The sequence below is a fragment of the Rhinolophus sinicus genome, linkage group LG04, assembly GCF_036562045.2.
Source record: "Rhinolophus sinicus isolate RSC01 linkage group LG04, ASM3656204v1, whole genome shotgun sequence".
Taxonomy (NCBI): domain Eukaryota; kingdom Metazoa; phylum Chordata; class Mammalia; order Chiroptera; family Rhinolophidae; genus Rhinolophus; species Rhinolophus sinicus.
Genome location: NC_133754.1, coordinates 135855051 through 135872134, shown reverse-complemented (window position 1 = coordinate 135872134; position 17084 = coordinate 135855051). Strand labels below are relative to the sequence as shown.

General features: G+C 41.1%; 1 protein-coding gene across 2 annotated transcripts in view; it reads left to right on the top strand.

Moving 5' to 3' along the window:
- The window catches only part of KDM4C (lysine demethylase 4C), a 346173-nt gene that overhangs the window by 292509 nt on the left and 36580 nt on the right, over positions 1–17084 (top strand). For both annotated transcript variants that reach the window (XR_012495714.1, XM_019727138.2), the window contains one exon: positions 15586–15756. Coding sequence is in view for 1 of the 2 variants with exons in the window: in XM_019727138.2 (XP_019582697.2) it covers positions 15586–15756 (171 nt within the window). In the remaining variant the exon portion in view is untranslated. The remainder of the gene's footprint in view (positions 1–15585; positions 15757–17084) is intronic.

Genomic DNA, 17084 nt, shown 5'->3' with positions numbered 1-17084 from the left:
TTTCTCTCCTTCAAGTTAGGAAAATGAGCTTGGCTAAGCAAGGGTGTGTTTTTAGGAATGAGATGGGCTGGAAGGTGTATCATTTCTAAAAGAGGTGGGCTGTGGTGAAAAGGAGCCCCCACCTCCACCCCACCCCCACCTCCGCCCAGGAGGAGGATCAGCAGATGCTTGATCTGCCCCTTGATTGGGTGCAAACATAAGCTACCCAGCTGCTGCCTCATATACACATGAAGAAGGACGGTGCTAAGACCAGGCAGGAGAAGCTATTAGTTGTGTTATTTCAAGAGTTTCTCAGCCTGACACAGCGCTTGGGATTTCTCATCCATGTGCCTCGGGGCATTCCACTGACTCCATGGCCACTGCTTTATGACTTAAGGGAGTTCTAGTTTATCCTGTCATTGAGCATCCACCATAGGAGGTGTATGTGCAGGAAGTGGTAGGACCCCCTTTTCTAAGACTGCGTGGAGATTGGTTGCAGCGCAGAAGAGACTGAGGAGATGCAGGAAGGCTAGTCAGGAGGGCTGCTCTAGTGAGGGGAAAGGAGATGGGGAACTGGATTTCTACACTGGTCCTGTCGGGGCTGGAAACCTGTTGGTAGTATGCTCATGGCCCTTAGTAAGAAATCAAGTGTAGAGGGGAGGAGGAAAGAGACAACCAGACAACTGCGAACTCATCACATATAAGACTTGTCTGCTTTCCATGTGCCTTCTGATGCCAGTGAGCTTGCCTTAGCTCCAACAGGGTTGACCCATCAAATGCAGCTATGGGTTGAATCCATCCTTTTTATTTTACCTTCTTTAGTCTGGAGCTCAATCCCATGGCTCAAATCTGTCCCCTTTTAGTTTCCCTTTCATCCTTTTTAAGAAACAGAACCACAACTTAGCTAACACTAATCTAACAGTGACCTGAATGGTGCCATTTCCACAAACCCTCTTCCTGGCTCCCAGATCTGGGCATCTTTGAGTTTTGCTGAGTGGAATTGTTTTGCTGCTGGTGGTTTTTCCTATAACAATTTGGATTTTGCTAACTTCCATTCTGTTCAGTAAAGTTTGTTATGACCAACGATACTCTTCTCAGACTTGTGGATATTTATCTGGTATTTGTATATGGTTTGTTTCTTCTACATAAGTTATTTTCCAAATGTCCTGCTGAATTTGCACTGATACTGAAAAACAATATTCTGATCAAATAAGAAATTCTTAGCAAGGATTAAAAAAAATACCACAGTGACTCAGGCCTAAATCTGACCAATCTTCTTAAACATACATTTTAAAAAAAGAAATCCCTCACTCTTTCATCAATAGAAGTGCTTTATTGAGATCTCAATGCATTTGTCCCAGATGATAGGAAGTTAAGGCCTGGTTTGCCTGGAAGGAGAAATACAGAGCGTGCCAAAAATATGTACACACATTTTGAGAAAGGAAAACTGTATTAAAATTATAGTATTCAATATATACCAGTAACAAAAGATGAATACAAGTCACGTTTGACTTCTGCAATTACAAGAGGTGCTCAAAGTGGTTACCATCAGCGTCCAGACACTTTTGATGACAGTGAACTACTGCTTGAGCAACGTTGACTGAAGTGTCCACTTGTATACATTTTTTTGGCACCCCCAGTATTTAGCACAGACATTTTAGAACATTTACATTTGGAACCAGTCTTTCCCTTGCTCACGTTATTGGGTAAAACCAGTAAAGACAGTGTTTTAATTAATTTTATTAAGATAATTAAATGTATCCCATTTCAAATTTTTGTACTCTCTTTAATACCCCCTCATTTTCGTTTTCACTCCTGCTTTGTAGCCATCTGCGCAGGTAGAGCGAGGTCAGTGAGTGTAGAGCTTTTCTCCTCCGTGCTCTGTCAGTAGGACAGGGCTTGAGTGGATCTGCGCACACTCCATGCCCTGAGCTTTGTTCCCTTTGGGGACCCCATAGTTCTTGCCTTCTTAGCTAGTGCAGTTAGGGAGCACCAGGGCGTCTCACTGTGGTCCATCCTGCCTTCTGCTGGGCCTGCTGTTCAGTCACCAGGCCTGGCTGTGAGCATAGAGGGAAAGTTCCACTGACTCGGGCCCCAGGCGTTCCCCACAGTGACTCACAGTCTCTGGCCAGAGGCTTTGCTGCCTCCATTGAGCCATCTTCAGCCTACTCTTCCGTTCTTTTCCCTTTTCCACGTCTTTTTCAAAGTCTGGCCACTTGGGAAAGGTTTTTGTGCCAATCCCTGTTTGGACACCAGCTGCAGCTGTTCCAGACCCATTTCTGATACTAATTAAAGTGTTTCAAGGGCAGTTTGAATTTGTGTGAAGAGAAAACAGATGCCTCCATTACAGATTCCAATTTTCATCAGCCTAAGATACAGAAACTGATGGGATGGGGAGACCATGCAGACAAAGCAGAGGCTGAATGCCTTGGTGTGGCCCTTCTCTTGCCATGGCGGGGCTCTCCACCATGGCCATGTCTACACAGGGTTGGGGACTGTTGGCCCCGAATAAAAACCTTGTTTTGCTGCCATACCATTGCTCTATATAGGGGTTTATATCTCTATTCTGGGAGAGTTTACTCCTAACAGTCTGGACCTTTCCATTTAAGGAAAGTTTTGCAAGCAGTTGGCTCTTGATTCAGACACAGGGTCAGCAAGGCCACATACACATCTGGGGTCAGAAAGCAGTCAGTTCCCACGTGGCTCAGGCCAGTATCTCTGCCCTTACTCAGGGCAGCATCTCTGCCCTTAAATGTAGCCTTTCTCCAGCCTCTGATTTTCTACCCTTTCGTCTGGTTGGGTAAAACAACATTATTCAAATATGTACTACATTGTAGTATAAATATAACAGATAAAATAGTATAATACAAATATGTAATGCATCGTACAAAATGTAAAATATTTTCCCTAACTTTTTATTCTGGGCCTTGTAAAACCACAAATTAATCCTGATTTTTTAAACAAAAATTTCAAGAAAAATCTGCATCTTGGTGCAGGTGTTTGGTTTTTATCACAAGAGCAGACTTGTCAGAATCCCCGGGAGAAACTTGGCAGTGTTGTGTGTCCCACTTGGCTCTGTTACCCCCACCATGAAGTACATGTGGGACCGAGAACCAGTCAGCTGACCTAGGGTTCCACTGCAAGGGGCCAAGTGCATGCGGAATAGTTACCCGGCACAGTTGATACTAGGCCATTCTAAGGACCACACATACTGAGGGAAATCAAGTTTTCCACTCCAAGGACTGCTTATCTGGTGACATATTTTAGTGTAGGTAAGATGTGTTTCCATGTAAAACACTTGCTCACTTTTCACAGAGTTAATATTTCTCAGTTCCCAGGAAATTTTCAGCTTTTCAGCAAATTATACTCCCTTTTTAAAAAAATAATTAAGGCATGTATTATTGTCTGATAGCTTGTTAAGAAAATGAAGTAGTGACACTAATCCCGTATTTTAACATTGATATTAGAGTCAAGTACCATGAATACAGTAGAGAAATATAAATGGAATGTGTCAACAGACACACACCAGCAAAGGGTATTTGACATTTCAACGTCTTGTAAAGCGTAAGAAGCAGGCTTTTCATTTCCTTCATGTAGAAAACAGTAATAAGATGTCATAGTCATAATGAAATCCATAGATACTGACAAAATGTAATGAAAGTTTAACTTTTTAAGATTATTAACTGTAAGCAATAGAAAATGCAGTTAAGTAAGTTCCAACATTTCTATCTAAAAGGCTACTATCTAGGTCAACATTATATGTCCACTCTTCACAAACATGATGTATAAAACTCTGGATTAACTAGAAAGACCCGAGGCCTGTTGTCAGGAAGCCAGTCAGCTTGGGGATACCTCTGCTTCTTTGTCTCGCCCTTCCACAGAATGTGGGTAGCCATCTTGGACTCTGACACATTTCTCGCATGCAAATCAGTACTTCTTTTCAGGTAAAATGGGAGGTTTCTTGACCATTCCTTTATCTGAAGTTGGCTGGTTTTCATTGTGAGATATCATCCTCTCTTGTCTTCTTGTCCCACAGTGGGTGCAGTGGGTCAGTGAAATTACAGAGTGGTATCTGAAGAAATATAAGAAATTCCTGTTTCTACATTTTTCAATAAAACATTCTTTTAATTTTTCTTTCACTCATTACTGGATTGACCTAGCACTCAGCTTTTGCTTGGGCAGGAGTCAGGAAGAAGTGAAACCTTCTTGTTTGTGGGCCTCGGATGTCCTCATGAGTTATTTTCTATTCTGTTGATCCCTCCTGGAGTACTAGGTGGGCCTGTTAGTCAAGTTTGTCTGCATTTCTCAGGAATTAGAAGAAGATACAGATTTCTCAAACCCTTATATTCAACAACTTTTCATTGTGCCTTAAAAATCTGTTATCACATTTCTTTATCATGTATTTGAGTAAAAAACAGTGTCCTTACTAGAGACTGAGAAGTAGCTTTTGCTGAAGCTGTAGGGACCACAGAGCTGAACTTTGGTGATGTTTGTGAGAACAGGAGGGCTACAGGCATGAAACTTGAAAGGAAGGGGTTCTAGCTGTAGAACCTTCCAGTTCTCCTACCTTTCCTACCTGCACAGGAACCCCACACACCTCTCTTTCACACACAGTGCTAGGTACATACATACATTTAATTACCGCTTGACAGACTGCCAGACGGAGATTAGCTTGCTTGATTAATAACGGGCTTTAAAGAGTTTGTGGCTTTATCCCCTTTGATTAACATGATGAAATAGCTAGGCAGACTCTGCATTGTCCTGCTGCTGTTGTGATGGGCAGTAGAAAGCTTTTGGCTGACTTTTTCAATAAAACGCCGTTCCTTTGGCTATTTCTCCTAAAATTTTGAAAGAACCCTAGGAAGCTTGCGGTTGCTCAGTCTCATTCAATCAATCAGTCTCTTTCTGATGCTCACGTAAGTAGTGTCTTCATAGAACCACAATCGCCTGTTCCACCCTAATTTTCTGTCCTGTTTAAGGTGATGATGCTCCTTTGTTGAGAGCAGTGTATCCATGTAGATAAGATAAAAAAAATAATAATAATAGCTAATATTTGTACAGTGCCTTTTATAGTTTACTGTGTATTTTCATACATAGTACATTATCTCATTTGGTCCTCACAGTAACCTTGTGTGGAGATATTATGATTGTATTCATTTTATATTAATAGACGATGAAATGGAACTTCAGAGGTTCAACAGTCATTAAAAGCTATAGAACTTCCAGGTCATTAGAGTTCAGAGCACATGGCATTTCGTTTAGACTGTGCTGTTTTGGCAGTAATTTTTCCAACTTGAGACGATGGCTTGGATTAGCTTACATGTTTCGTGATTTACCTGCGCTTCCTCTTTGGTGGCACAGTAAAACTGTTAAACCATTTAATTGGCCTGTCTTGCTTTGGGTTTCCTTCCTAAAACATTTTTGCATCTAGTTCAGCTATTTTTTACCCATTCACCAACTGTAACTGAGATTTCAAAATCCTGATTGGCCAGAGTACCATCCAGTGATGCCCGGTATACCCTTGCTTCTGTTGAAAATGTCTCATCAAAATAATTTTTAAGAAATCGTTATATTATCTTAAGATTGAATAAATGCTTTTCCTCCTCATTTCCTTGAAATTGTAATTTCTTCATCTTTTTTTTTTCTTCAAGATTGCTTTGAGTATTTTAGGTCCTCTGCATTTTCAGATAAATTGTAGAATCAGTTTTTAAAATTTTCTACACACACACACACACACAGCCTGCTGTGAATGACTAGGATTTTGTTGAATCTAATAATTCTCCCCAAATTTTACTATTGCTACTCAAGAAGCCTAAAGAGCTTCTGAAATTATAAACGCCTAGGCAGAGCTTCTGGGAGCAGGCTTCCAGGGACTCAAGTATTTTCTAGCAACTAATGAGACTGGACGTGACTTAGGAGGAGCTCACGTCAGGTTCCATCTCAGCAGTGGGACGCTGCCGTGTCCCTCCAGCTCCCCCAGTTTAACTGATGTGAGCTTTCCTCTCTGCTCTTTATGCAGTTCAGTTGCTTACTCTTCCAAATGGAAATCAAGTGTGCTTACCAGTTGAGAGTTTCCTATTATACATTAACACAGTGAAGCATCTAAAGATGGTTCTCCCACTAGCTTTTCTTCACTTACCTCCCAAACAAGACCACTACCTCTGATGTGAGCTCATGACTCAGATGGAAAAGAATTTGCTTTTTTTTTTTTCCAGTGTCTTCTGCAGTCTATTAGTTATATGTCTACAGACGATAAAGTGAGTAAGACCTTGAATCTGCTGGGAAACTGCTTACCACCATTTCCCACTATTATGTTTGTATTTAAAAACCCACAAGAAATAAAAGTACACGTGAACAAACAGACATATAGAAAATTAAATACTTGTGACATTTTTATGAGTCTGCATGTGCATTTGTTCTATAAGAGCAATTATTTCTTCACGAAGCCCCAGGGCTTTAAGTTTTTCTGGGTAGAAGATTTTTACCTAGCTCTCGTAATTTTACAAAGAAAGCTTTCCTTATTACAAGGAAGATTTAGATGAGTGACTTCTGCTGCATTAGTTTGGTCAAAGAAGAGTTTGCATTGATTTGTTTACTCAAATCCCTCTAGGAATTTTTATAAGATGAATACTTGAAAAAATACAGTAATAATATCTCACAGGTTATTAATTTATAGAAATTAGGGAGGAAATAATAAAGTTGAAGAGGTGAAAGGGTCATTGGACATAAATGGAAATGTGCTTTTTGGTGTGTTCATTGGATAAGTTACCTGGCTTCGTTTCTTCAGCTCTCCAGCCTAGCTGGCTCTATGAGCCTCTATGTACCCCGTTTTATTTGGATTTACACCCTTTATTGACATTATATAGATGGAGAGAGAACACAGTCAGGGATTTTCCCAAGATTACATCTCTGCTTATGACGCACCTCGTCTATGTTGGGTGACCCTCCTTCAAGATGAGAGCACAGATCAGCCTTGCCAGGCTCCGTAAGAGAAGATCCATCTTGCCGAAGCAGAGGAATCTTCCTTTCCTCTACTACACAGGACTCCTTCCCTCTGAGCCGTGGCTATAGAGGTCATGTTTGAACTAACTTCCCTCTGCTCTCTGTCAAAAACTCATTGGGAGAAATGAAATTTGTAAATGCAGTGCATATTTCAACCTCAGTATTTAAGTTAGATTCCTGTGTCCGTTTAGGTCACCCCAAAGTTACCCATTTTAGCCTCCATAACTTAACCCATCACAGAGGTGCCGTCATTGAGTTTCATTTCATTGCTACCAGTATGTCCTTTTATGGACAAATATGCAAGCACCATTACATAGATACACTGTTGTGATTTTTATAAGGCTGTTGTTAAAAAGTTGCCTACTGTACCTTTAAATATTCCAGGTGATAAAATCTTTTTAAATAATTTAGTATCAAGAAAAATTTCTGTTAGAGCGTGAGAAAAATATAACAATTTTCTTTCTCTAAGTTCTAGCTAGAATTTATTATAACAGTTCTGTCAGTTTTGAGCACAGGCAACGATGGCATCAGCAGTTTCTGTGACTCAATAGAAATCATGTTACCATTGTAACAGAGATTTCAAAATATTACTTACACTCACCACAACTTTGAAGTTAGGATATTAATATTTATTAGATCTGCCACTAGATTTTAGTATTTAATGCATTATTAGAGAAGCATAGGTATTATATCACAAATTTGTTTTTTCAACATTATTTCAATACAATTTGTTTCTTTTGTGATATTGTGTGCTCTGTTTCATGCATTTGAAAACATCAATCTGAGTAGGGGTCCGTAGGCTCACCGAGTAGCCAAAGGGGTCCCTGGCACTAGGCACTCCACTGTCAGATGGCCTTCCGGAAGTGTGTGCATGTGGGCTTCCTGGCTCCTTCGGGCCTGGGTCACATGTTCCCTGGGTGAGTCTTCTCTGGAGGACCTCTTCCTGCCCCTCCTGGGCTCTCTTAATACCTTGCAATATGGTCAACCATGTCTGTCTTCCCTCCTGCTTGTGAGCTGTTTGAGAGATGGGACTCTCTCATTCTCTTATTTTAATCCTCAGCACCTAGCAACGTGCCTTGCTGGTAATAAGCACTCAGTAATTGCTTATTTAAATGCTACATTTTTACTCCATGTCCATCCTTGCATTGCTTTTCCTCTTTGCGCTGTTTACTATCCAGTTCTTGGCTCTTTGGCTCAGAGTTTACTGCTTTAGAGTGCTTTTCAGGTAAGGAATGGTGATTTTTTTCTTCATCCTATTTTGTCAACATTGGCTTCAAATATTTTGGAGTCAGCTTGTTGGATGTTGGTGTCCCTTTGACATGCCAGTCCACATTTTAGGAACATCATCATCTCGCTATTCAGACTACAATCATTGGTGGTTAGCTATCTTTTCTCTGAAGTGTGGCCATTTATTTCAACATCGGTAGAGTCTTAGGAAAGCCCACACCTGATTGAAAGCATCATGGTATCCATGGAGACAAAACTCTTCTACATTTAGATAATTGGATCCTATTATTTGTGTTGCCCTTTAGAGATGCTTAGTATGATCGGAAGGACAGGTATAGTAATGAGTCCCAACAGACCCGGTGAGGGTTTTTAAAAAATTAATACAGCCCCAAACCCGAGAATAAAATCTATTCATTTGATTGAACCAACATGTCTTAGGAATCACTAGTGATTATTAAGAACAAAATAAAGGTGTCTTTTTTTGTTATATTTGGCCTAAATATAATAGATATAAGTAAGTCAGATGAAATTTTATAACTAAGTTTGTGTATCATTCTACTTTACAAGGTGTTCATTTCCTCAAGTTCTTCTTATAGTTATTGAACTAAATGATACATGTTGAAGATGGTCTTTTCTTACCAAGTAATTTGGCTTCAGCGTTTTTTAAGCATCTAATTAAGTAGATCTCACTGTGGATTGGTTGTTACTTAAAGAATTTAGAAACTTGCAAGTGCTCTTGTATTTATTACATTCAGTGTTTTCAATAATTATTAAAGAAATACATAATGGAAAGTACAGAGAAGTACGTAAAGAAGAAAATAAATAAAACCCCATTACCTAGATTTATACATTGCTAACAGTTTAGCATATTTTTTCTTAGTATTTCTTTCATATATATTATCGTGTGTGTGACAAACCATCACAAAACTTAGTGGCTTAAAACAATGACAACTTTTAGCTGGTGATTCTGTAGGTCATCAGTTTAGGGGCTCAGCTGGATGGTTCTTCTGTTCCAGGCTGGTTACCTCATTCATCTGTGGTCAACTATAGAACAGCTTGCCTTCTCTTGGCTGAGTTCTCTGCTATTTCTCAGGCAGCCCTGGTCAATGTGATCTCTCCTCTGCCAGCAGGATAACTTGAGTTTGTTCGCATGACAGAGTCTAGGGCCCCTACAGAGAGAGCAGAAGTGAGCAAGGCTTCAAGTGAAAGGCTTTGAATTAGCATACCGTTACTTCTGCTGTATTCTTTTGGCCAAAGCAGGCAAAGCCACAGGCTAGCCCAGACTGTAATGGATGGGGAAATAGACTCCAGCTTTTAATGGGAAGGACTGCAAAGTCAAATTGCAAAGGATGTGGGAAAAAGGAGGCGTGGGTGAAGATTTGTGGACATTTTTTGCAACTTCCCTTATTGTGTGTTCATAACATGTATACATATATGAAAACTGAGAGCGTGTGCAATTATACATTCTGCATTTTTCATCACCAGATAGGCTCCAAATCCACACTGCTAATTCAGTGCTGTGAGTATGCTGGGGAGATTAAATGCATCCTTGTATGAGAAGGTCCTCAAAAGGTGTGTCGAACAGAGGAGATACTCAATAAATTAGTTAAAAAGAAACAAAAAGAAAATGTAAGTTCTTTAGGCAACTGCTTAAATGCCATAAGTCCCATTTTCTGGTTGGTTTTATTTCTCCTCTGATTTCTTCCCACATTTATTCTCCTGGTTGATGATACCGAGGCATTCGTGATAGGAGAGCACCTGCTTCTGGGCCCCACTTCAGCTTCTCAACAGCTCTGAGATCTTGGAAAAATTACTGGACTTTGTACTTCATTTATTTCTATTTAATGAAAATAACAACTACCTCACAGAGTTATTGGGGAGAATTTAATTTCATCTATATGGACATGTGTTGGAAACTCTAGATGTGTTACTATTTCCCAGGAATGCTGATACTTTTGTGGAATTTCTAGAACATTTTCTTAACACTTTTTTCACATCCTCAGTGTCTCAAACTGACTCTAGCTTTTCTTTAAAAGAAGTTGTGTTTTCTTAAAAAAAAACCACTTGATTTCTGCTTAATGAATATTAAAGAAAATTAGACTTTTCTTTTTTTTTTTAAATATTATTTTTTAAATTAAATTTATTGGGGTGACAATTGTTAGTAAAATTACATAGATTTCAGGTGTACAATTCTGTATTACATCATCTATAAATCCCATTGTGTGTTCATCACCCAGGACTTGTCTTTTCTTTAATCTGATGGAGCCCCCTTGCATAACGTCTGTCTCTCTGATCAGAAATGACATTCTTAACATCAATGGATTCTTAGGCTTTTCTGACAGGAAATGTTTTTGAGGATGTATAATCAGTTATTGGGTATGCTTACCAATAAATTTTACTTGCAAAAATAAATCAGAAATCCTATCAAAATAGCATTATGAAAAAATCTGTTTTCCTTAGTACTTCCAGTGAAATGGTCATGCTTGGAGCTTACGAAAATTTTTATTTAGATGAAGGCTGTATATTTTATTTGTGTGCTGGCCATCTTTCCAACCAGTCAGTTTGCATAAATTTCATGTCCTAAGCAGGAAGAAAATGGTTGTAGTCTAGAGTCAACCTTTTATCTGTCAAGTCTGTGTCACTTTTCTTGTCCCTTGACTGGCTGCTTCTACTTAGCACACTGTGTGAATTTCACCATAAACCTTTATTCTTTCTCGCTACCCACATGCATACCTACCCACCCCAAGAAAGAGGAACATCTTCCAAAAACTCCCTTTTGTTTTTCTTCATTTCCTAGACAGTGAGTGAATAGAATTAATCCTCTCCCATTTTGATAATGTGTTTGTATCCATCCTCATAGTTCATTCATTCGTTTTTCATTCATTTGATCATTCATTCATTATTCAGCAACAGTGTTGTACACAGCCTGCTGGGAGCCATGGATAAAAAGAAGTGAGTCCTGGCGCTGTCCCATGGATTTGCCCTGTCATAGGAGAGATAGCACGTGAAAGTGACTTTTGGCCAGGCCTTTAAGCGAAATGCAAACACAGGCTTTAGGAGCCTTGGGGTTGTGGGGGAGGAGACCACATGGTGCCTTCCTCCCTAAGGACCACAGCTGTGTGCTCCTACAAGAGTTAGAGTCAGGAGAGGATGAGATCAAGAGCAGGACAGCGATGATTTGGGGCTGGACTGAGCCTTGTCATGTGAAATTAGGGTACTGCATAGGCTTGTGTGCCAATTACTGAGTACAGTAGGGAAGAGTGGTGTGTTCACCCGGGTCTCCAGTATGCTGTTAATTTCCTAAAATGAAGCCAGTTGCCTTTTGCTGTGAACAAACTGCCCAGAGTCTAGGTATTTTATGTACTCCATCCTATTTTACAGCAAACCTTTCATGTAAATATTATCCTTTCTGCAGATGCACAAACTGAGGCTGATAAAGGTAAAGTAACGTCCCCATATCACACACCTTTGTAAGAGGCAGAGCTCAGAATTCAAATCCAAACTGTACTGTCTCCTGAAAGGGTAAATCCAATTTTAATAACATAGACACAAAGGAACTAATATCACAGTAAAACGCAGTACTTGCAATTCTGACCGTAAGTGTTTTTAAATGAGTTTGACGGAGAGGGATATTTGCAGAAAAGTATAGCCAGGATGAAGCTCTGTTTGTCCCGAATCCAGGTCACTCAGGGCGACCGTATGTGTCTACACAGCTTGTGAATTTTGTCTCCTAGAGTTAAGTGTAATGTATACAATCTTTTTTTTAACCTATACAATCTTAAATAGTAGTCGTAGGCCCAATTTTTGAGTTACATAACTGCAGACGGTGTCTTCACTCGTATATATTATTACATCTATATCGTTCTCTTACTTTGGAAGGTTAGATGTAGTTAAAGAGGCTGAGTAGAGAAACGAAGTAGGAAACTAGGTAATTATTTCGGCATATGTAACATACTCTGGCCTAGACGTTAAAGTAAAGGTTTTTACTTCAAGCAGTAGTGTAGATTCAGATCACTACAGGCCTCTTACTGTTGTTGTCCTTTGCTAAAATGTTTGCACACCTAACTACACCGAAAGGCACAGAAAATTTTCCCAACCAACCCAGCAGTCGCTGGGGAATGATTTCAAGGAGGAAAATATCCTCTTGTTTTGTTAGGCATTTGAGAAATGAGCTGGCTGAGCTCACGCTACAAGTAGCAGACCCTTAGGAGCATGTTTGTGGGAGGTGCCCCTCGTCCAACCATGAGCATCTTTGTCCTTTGTTCCTGACTCCAGGCCATCATCTGCCACCTGGACTGTCGCAGCGAGCTCCACCAGCCCCTTCTCCACCTATAGCCATACAGACATGGATCATTTTTTCTTTGGTACCCAAACCCCTCAGTGGCTTCCTTCGAGTCACAGGATCAAGTCCAGACGCCTTAAGATGACATAAGAGCTGCCCCCTTCCTCCTACTTCCTCCCCCCCCCCCCAACAGCAGGACCTCTTGCAGTTCCCGGAACAGCCGTTTCCTGCCTCTGAGCCTTTGCTGATGTCCATCTCTCTGTGTTTCATTGCCTCCTCCCCTAATCCTGCCCGTGAATATGAAGTCACGCTGCACATGACGTGCTAGACTATGTCCCATCAGCCTTCTAGCATGCCGTCGTGGCACATACCTGTGCGAGCGTGTTCTAAGGAATAGGAATCAAGGTTTAATGGTTTTTGTATATTTGAGTCCCCAGCACCAGGGGAAATGCTTAGTGCTCAAAGGCTAGTGACAAATGACTGTTGAAGGAATTAGTGAATTAATGACTCCCTGGGCCTGTCTTCGGTGTCTAGAAGGATTTTTCCTTCTGAGTTTTTCATCAAACAGCACTTTATTTGTCCCCTACAAGGTACTTTAGCCCTTTTTTTGAAATTCAGGGGGGATAAAGGTAAAGCCTCTAATAGAACTGAGATTCTGAACGACACTGTTTCCCAATGATGTTCTAAGTACCCCTGCTGGAAAATCCTGGGATTTAATGAATCCTGGCTTGTTGCAGGTTTAGGTGACATGTCCGACTCATGTTCTTGTCTTGGGGACTGTGAGCTGTGCCTGCCAGGACCCATTTCTCAAAGGGCCTGGACCTACCCAAGTGCTTTATTCTGGGCCTTCTAGTGGTCAGAGCTTCAGGCATCAAATGAATAAGGTCCATGAATGAACGAGACCTGGAGTCGGGGAGAAAGGGGGACTCGGTGCTTGAGAGCAGGCTTCTGCATAAGATGGGGACTGTCGTCTCTGCCTGCCAGGAATGGTGTTTGTAGGAGTTCCTGAAAGGGGAGCAACAGCCTTATTGTGAAAAACAAAACAGACAAAAATCTCAAAGGACAGTACAATACTAACATTTCTGGAGTACTTACCGTCGTATAAGCCAGGCACTCCGCCAAGCGTTTTCAAGGAAGCCTTTATCCTGAAGCCTTCTGCTTCCATAGCATGGTGTGGAGAGCTAGCCGTGGTGTTCCTGGGGGTCTATGGACATGTGTGGAAGGAGAAGAGTAGAAAAAAGAACAGTGGCAGCTGCAGCTCATGCGTGTGGCCCTTCATGACTGTGCAGCTGTTATTACCCTGAGTTGATAATGGAACTTTATCCTTAATGCATAATTTTAAAGTGAAATGATCTGTCTTGTGGATTACTTTTACTTTTTCTAGTCTAAAGCTATTAGTTCCGCTCCCCTACAGGTCCTCACAGAGCAGCTGGGTGTATTGTGGGATTGAGCAAATGAGTAAATGGTTCATGTTCTCGATGCCAAGGTTCTCGCTGAGAAGCAAGGGCCGTACAAATACAGGTGGGGAGGTGAGGAGCCCCTGGGCATGAGGAGAGCTTTCACCGTGAGCTCAAGATCCCTACCATGTGCACATGTGTCTCTGCATGTATGTGTATGTATGTACACGTGCATATATTTCCTTGCTCTGTCTTCGGAAAGGGTCAAGATGCAAAGATGGCTCTGTAGTAATTAGTAATAAACACACTTAAGTACCTGCATCTTCATCTCTCCCATCACTGCCCTCTAAAACAAACCACATTCCTCAGGGAAATGCTAATTCCAGGGCTGGGGTAAGATGCTTCTGGGACATCCTCTTAGGCCAGAAAGTAAGGAACTGCTTTAAAAAAATAAAAAAGATGTCTGAAGGACACAGGAAACAGCTTGAATAGGCCTCTGTTGGCCAAATCTGGGATAATCTGAGCACCAAAATAGTTAAGTATAGTATTAATTATAAACAACTGGGGAGGGGGAATTATTCAGTCAATACTGATAATGGATGGAAGGATGGAAGGATGTGGGGAGAGGAGGAGCCTCCTGCCTAACAAACGCCAGGTACCAACTAGTAAATGCAGAGGGCGTGGGGGGCAGGAAAACGCAGCGCGTCAGCGGCACCGCAGTAAAGCCTGGGTCAGGCAAGGCTCATCAGTGGATGCTAAATCTGAGCAGAAGTGTATGGGAACAGCACAGTCGCATTGTGTTACAGTTTCTCCCACAGATTGCTTATTAGTTGTAAGGGAAAAAGAGTAATTACAAAGTGGAGATTGGAACGTACTTTGACCAGGATAAAAATGCACAGCTCCCCTGAGAGGCAGACAAGTATCACGTGCCTCCAGGTGTGATATCCTGAGAACACAGCATCACCTTTGTAGTGTTCTGGCCAGGAATTACCACCTGGATCATGAGGAAACATCAGACAATGCTCTACTGAAAAAGCAGGGGGAGAGACAACTGTATCCTTCCCAAGTATCACGATCATAAAAGACAAAGGAAGACTGGAAATGTTCAAGATGAAAGGAGGCTAAAGAGATGTGGCAGCTAAATGCAGTACGTGACCCTAGACTGGGTCCTGTGCTTGAGAGCTGGGGTCGGGCTGCAGGGGTGCCATCAAGGTCATTATTGGCTCAACTGACACAATAGAAATAAGCATTGTAGACTATTGTATTGATGTTAAATTTACTACAGGTAGTAACTATAACTGTTACATAACTGTGGCTTTATAAAGGGAAATAAATCCCTATTCTTAGAAAACACCCACTGACATATTTAGGAGTAAAGGCCCATAAAAGGTCAAATGGTTGGTGGTGGGGGTCTGTGTATATATATAGAGAGATACATAATATGCAAAAAAGGAAATGGTAAAATGTTAATAGCGGTAGATAACAATAGATGAATCTGGGTTAAGGGTCAAAGAGTATATGGGTGTTTTTGTACCACTTGTAATACTTGCAACTATCAGGTTTGAAAGTATTCCCCAATAAAAAGTGAAAAAAATTTAAAAAGCTATATCATTACCAAGTCAATGATTCTTTTCTAAATAAATGTTTTTTATTTTCCGTCCTTTCTTCTCTATCTCCTCTTTCTCTGCCCCTCTTTAGAAGTGCAAGGCTGGCGAGAGGGGCATCTCCGTGGGACAGACTGTCATCACGAAGCATCGGAACACCCGGTATTACAGTTGCAGAGTGATTGCCGTGACGTCACAGACCTTCTATGAGGTCATGTTTGACGACGGCTCCTTCAGCAGAGACACATTTCCTGAGGATATCGTGGTGAGCTCCTGGGGTGCCTGCTCCCCAGTTTACTTTTTATGTAACTAAACCAGCTGAACCTTTTAGGAATCTTTCTTTTGGCTTTTGGAGTAACTCATTTCACCTACTACTTGATCCAGGCGTGCTGTTTCCTGCAAAGAAATACTGTTTTCTAAGAGGTTGCTTAATCTTCTTCATTCTAAACAGTTAGTAGCCAGGTGAACTCAGACTCATCTTCCCAGATTTTTTTTTAATTAAATGAGAAACGTATGTGGCCAGGAAATAAAATACGAATTCCCCTCTTCTTTTCTGTGACAAAGTGTTAGCATATTTGAATCCTTTATTACTGCTTTTTCTGTGTGCTTAACTGGAGAACATTGCTTTTATTAATCTGACCTGACAGTGACATCTGTGATCTGACGGAAACATCTGTGGGTGTTTCATACGAGAATAACAAAAATCACACAGAAAAAGGCTGTGACTTCACTGAGTTTCTTCACTGTGATCTGGAATGGAACGTGTGTGTGTGTGTGTCCTCCAGTCTGTCTCCTCCATCCGTTGTCCCCTCAATGAATACATCAGGGCTTATCCAGAGGAATGAGCGAATGTATCTCGGGAGCTTGTTTTTAGCAGATGTTTCACAAGAAGAGCACTTTCCACAGATGGTTTTTTGAAATTGAGATCAATCACATAACTGGGATCAGAGTTAGGCTAATGGTCATCTTGTTATCCCTCTGTAGTTAAGAGAAGTATCATTTTGGGAGGCACGCCTCAGGAATATAGTTGTAACTTCTGCCTTATTCTAGGCCTGTTGATGCTTTGCTCTTTGTACTTGGAGAGACGTTTCTTAGTGACTCTTTAGTAGTGATGATTATGCGTCACGTGCAGTTGATAATTAAATGTAACCGTATGCGATTGCTTATAGATATTTCTAGAACTTTGGTCTCTTGTGGCCAAAGACACATTGATTTAGTCAGCTTGTTGAGCTAACTTCTCTATGCTGTTAAGAGGGACAAGTTTGTAAACAAAACTGACCTTATTTGGAAGATTTTAAAGCAAATGAATTTAGACAAATTAACAATGCCAGGATTCGGCCGTACACCAAGAAGGTGAATCACGCTTCTTTGCAGATTTGTAGCTGGAGCCACACTTTGCTGCATGGCCACTGCCACTGCCACTGCCGCTGCCATTCATAACCAGCAAGCCTTAAATAATAAGCTCTCCTCATTAGAACACATCGTCCTTTTAAGCACTCAGCCCACAGTCACTGAGGACCTGTGTGCCAAGATCACACTGCTGGCAAAGATTATGAGAAAGAAGGTGCGATTCCTGCTCAGTCTAGGGGGCAG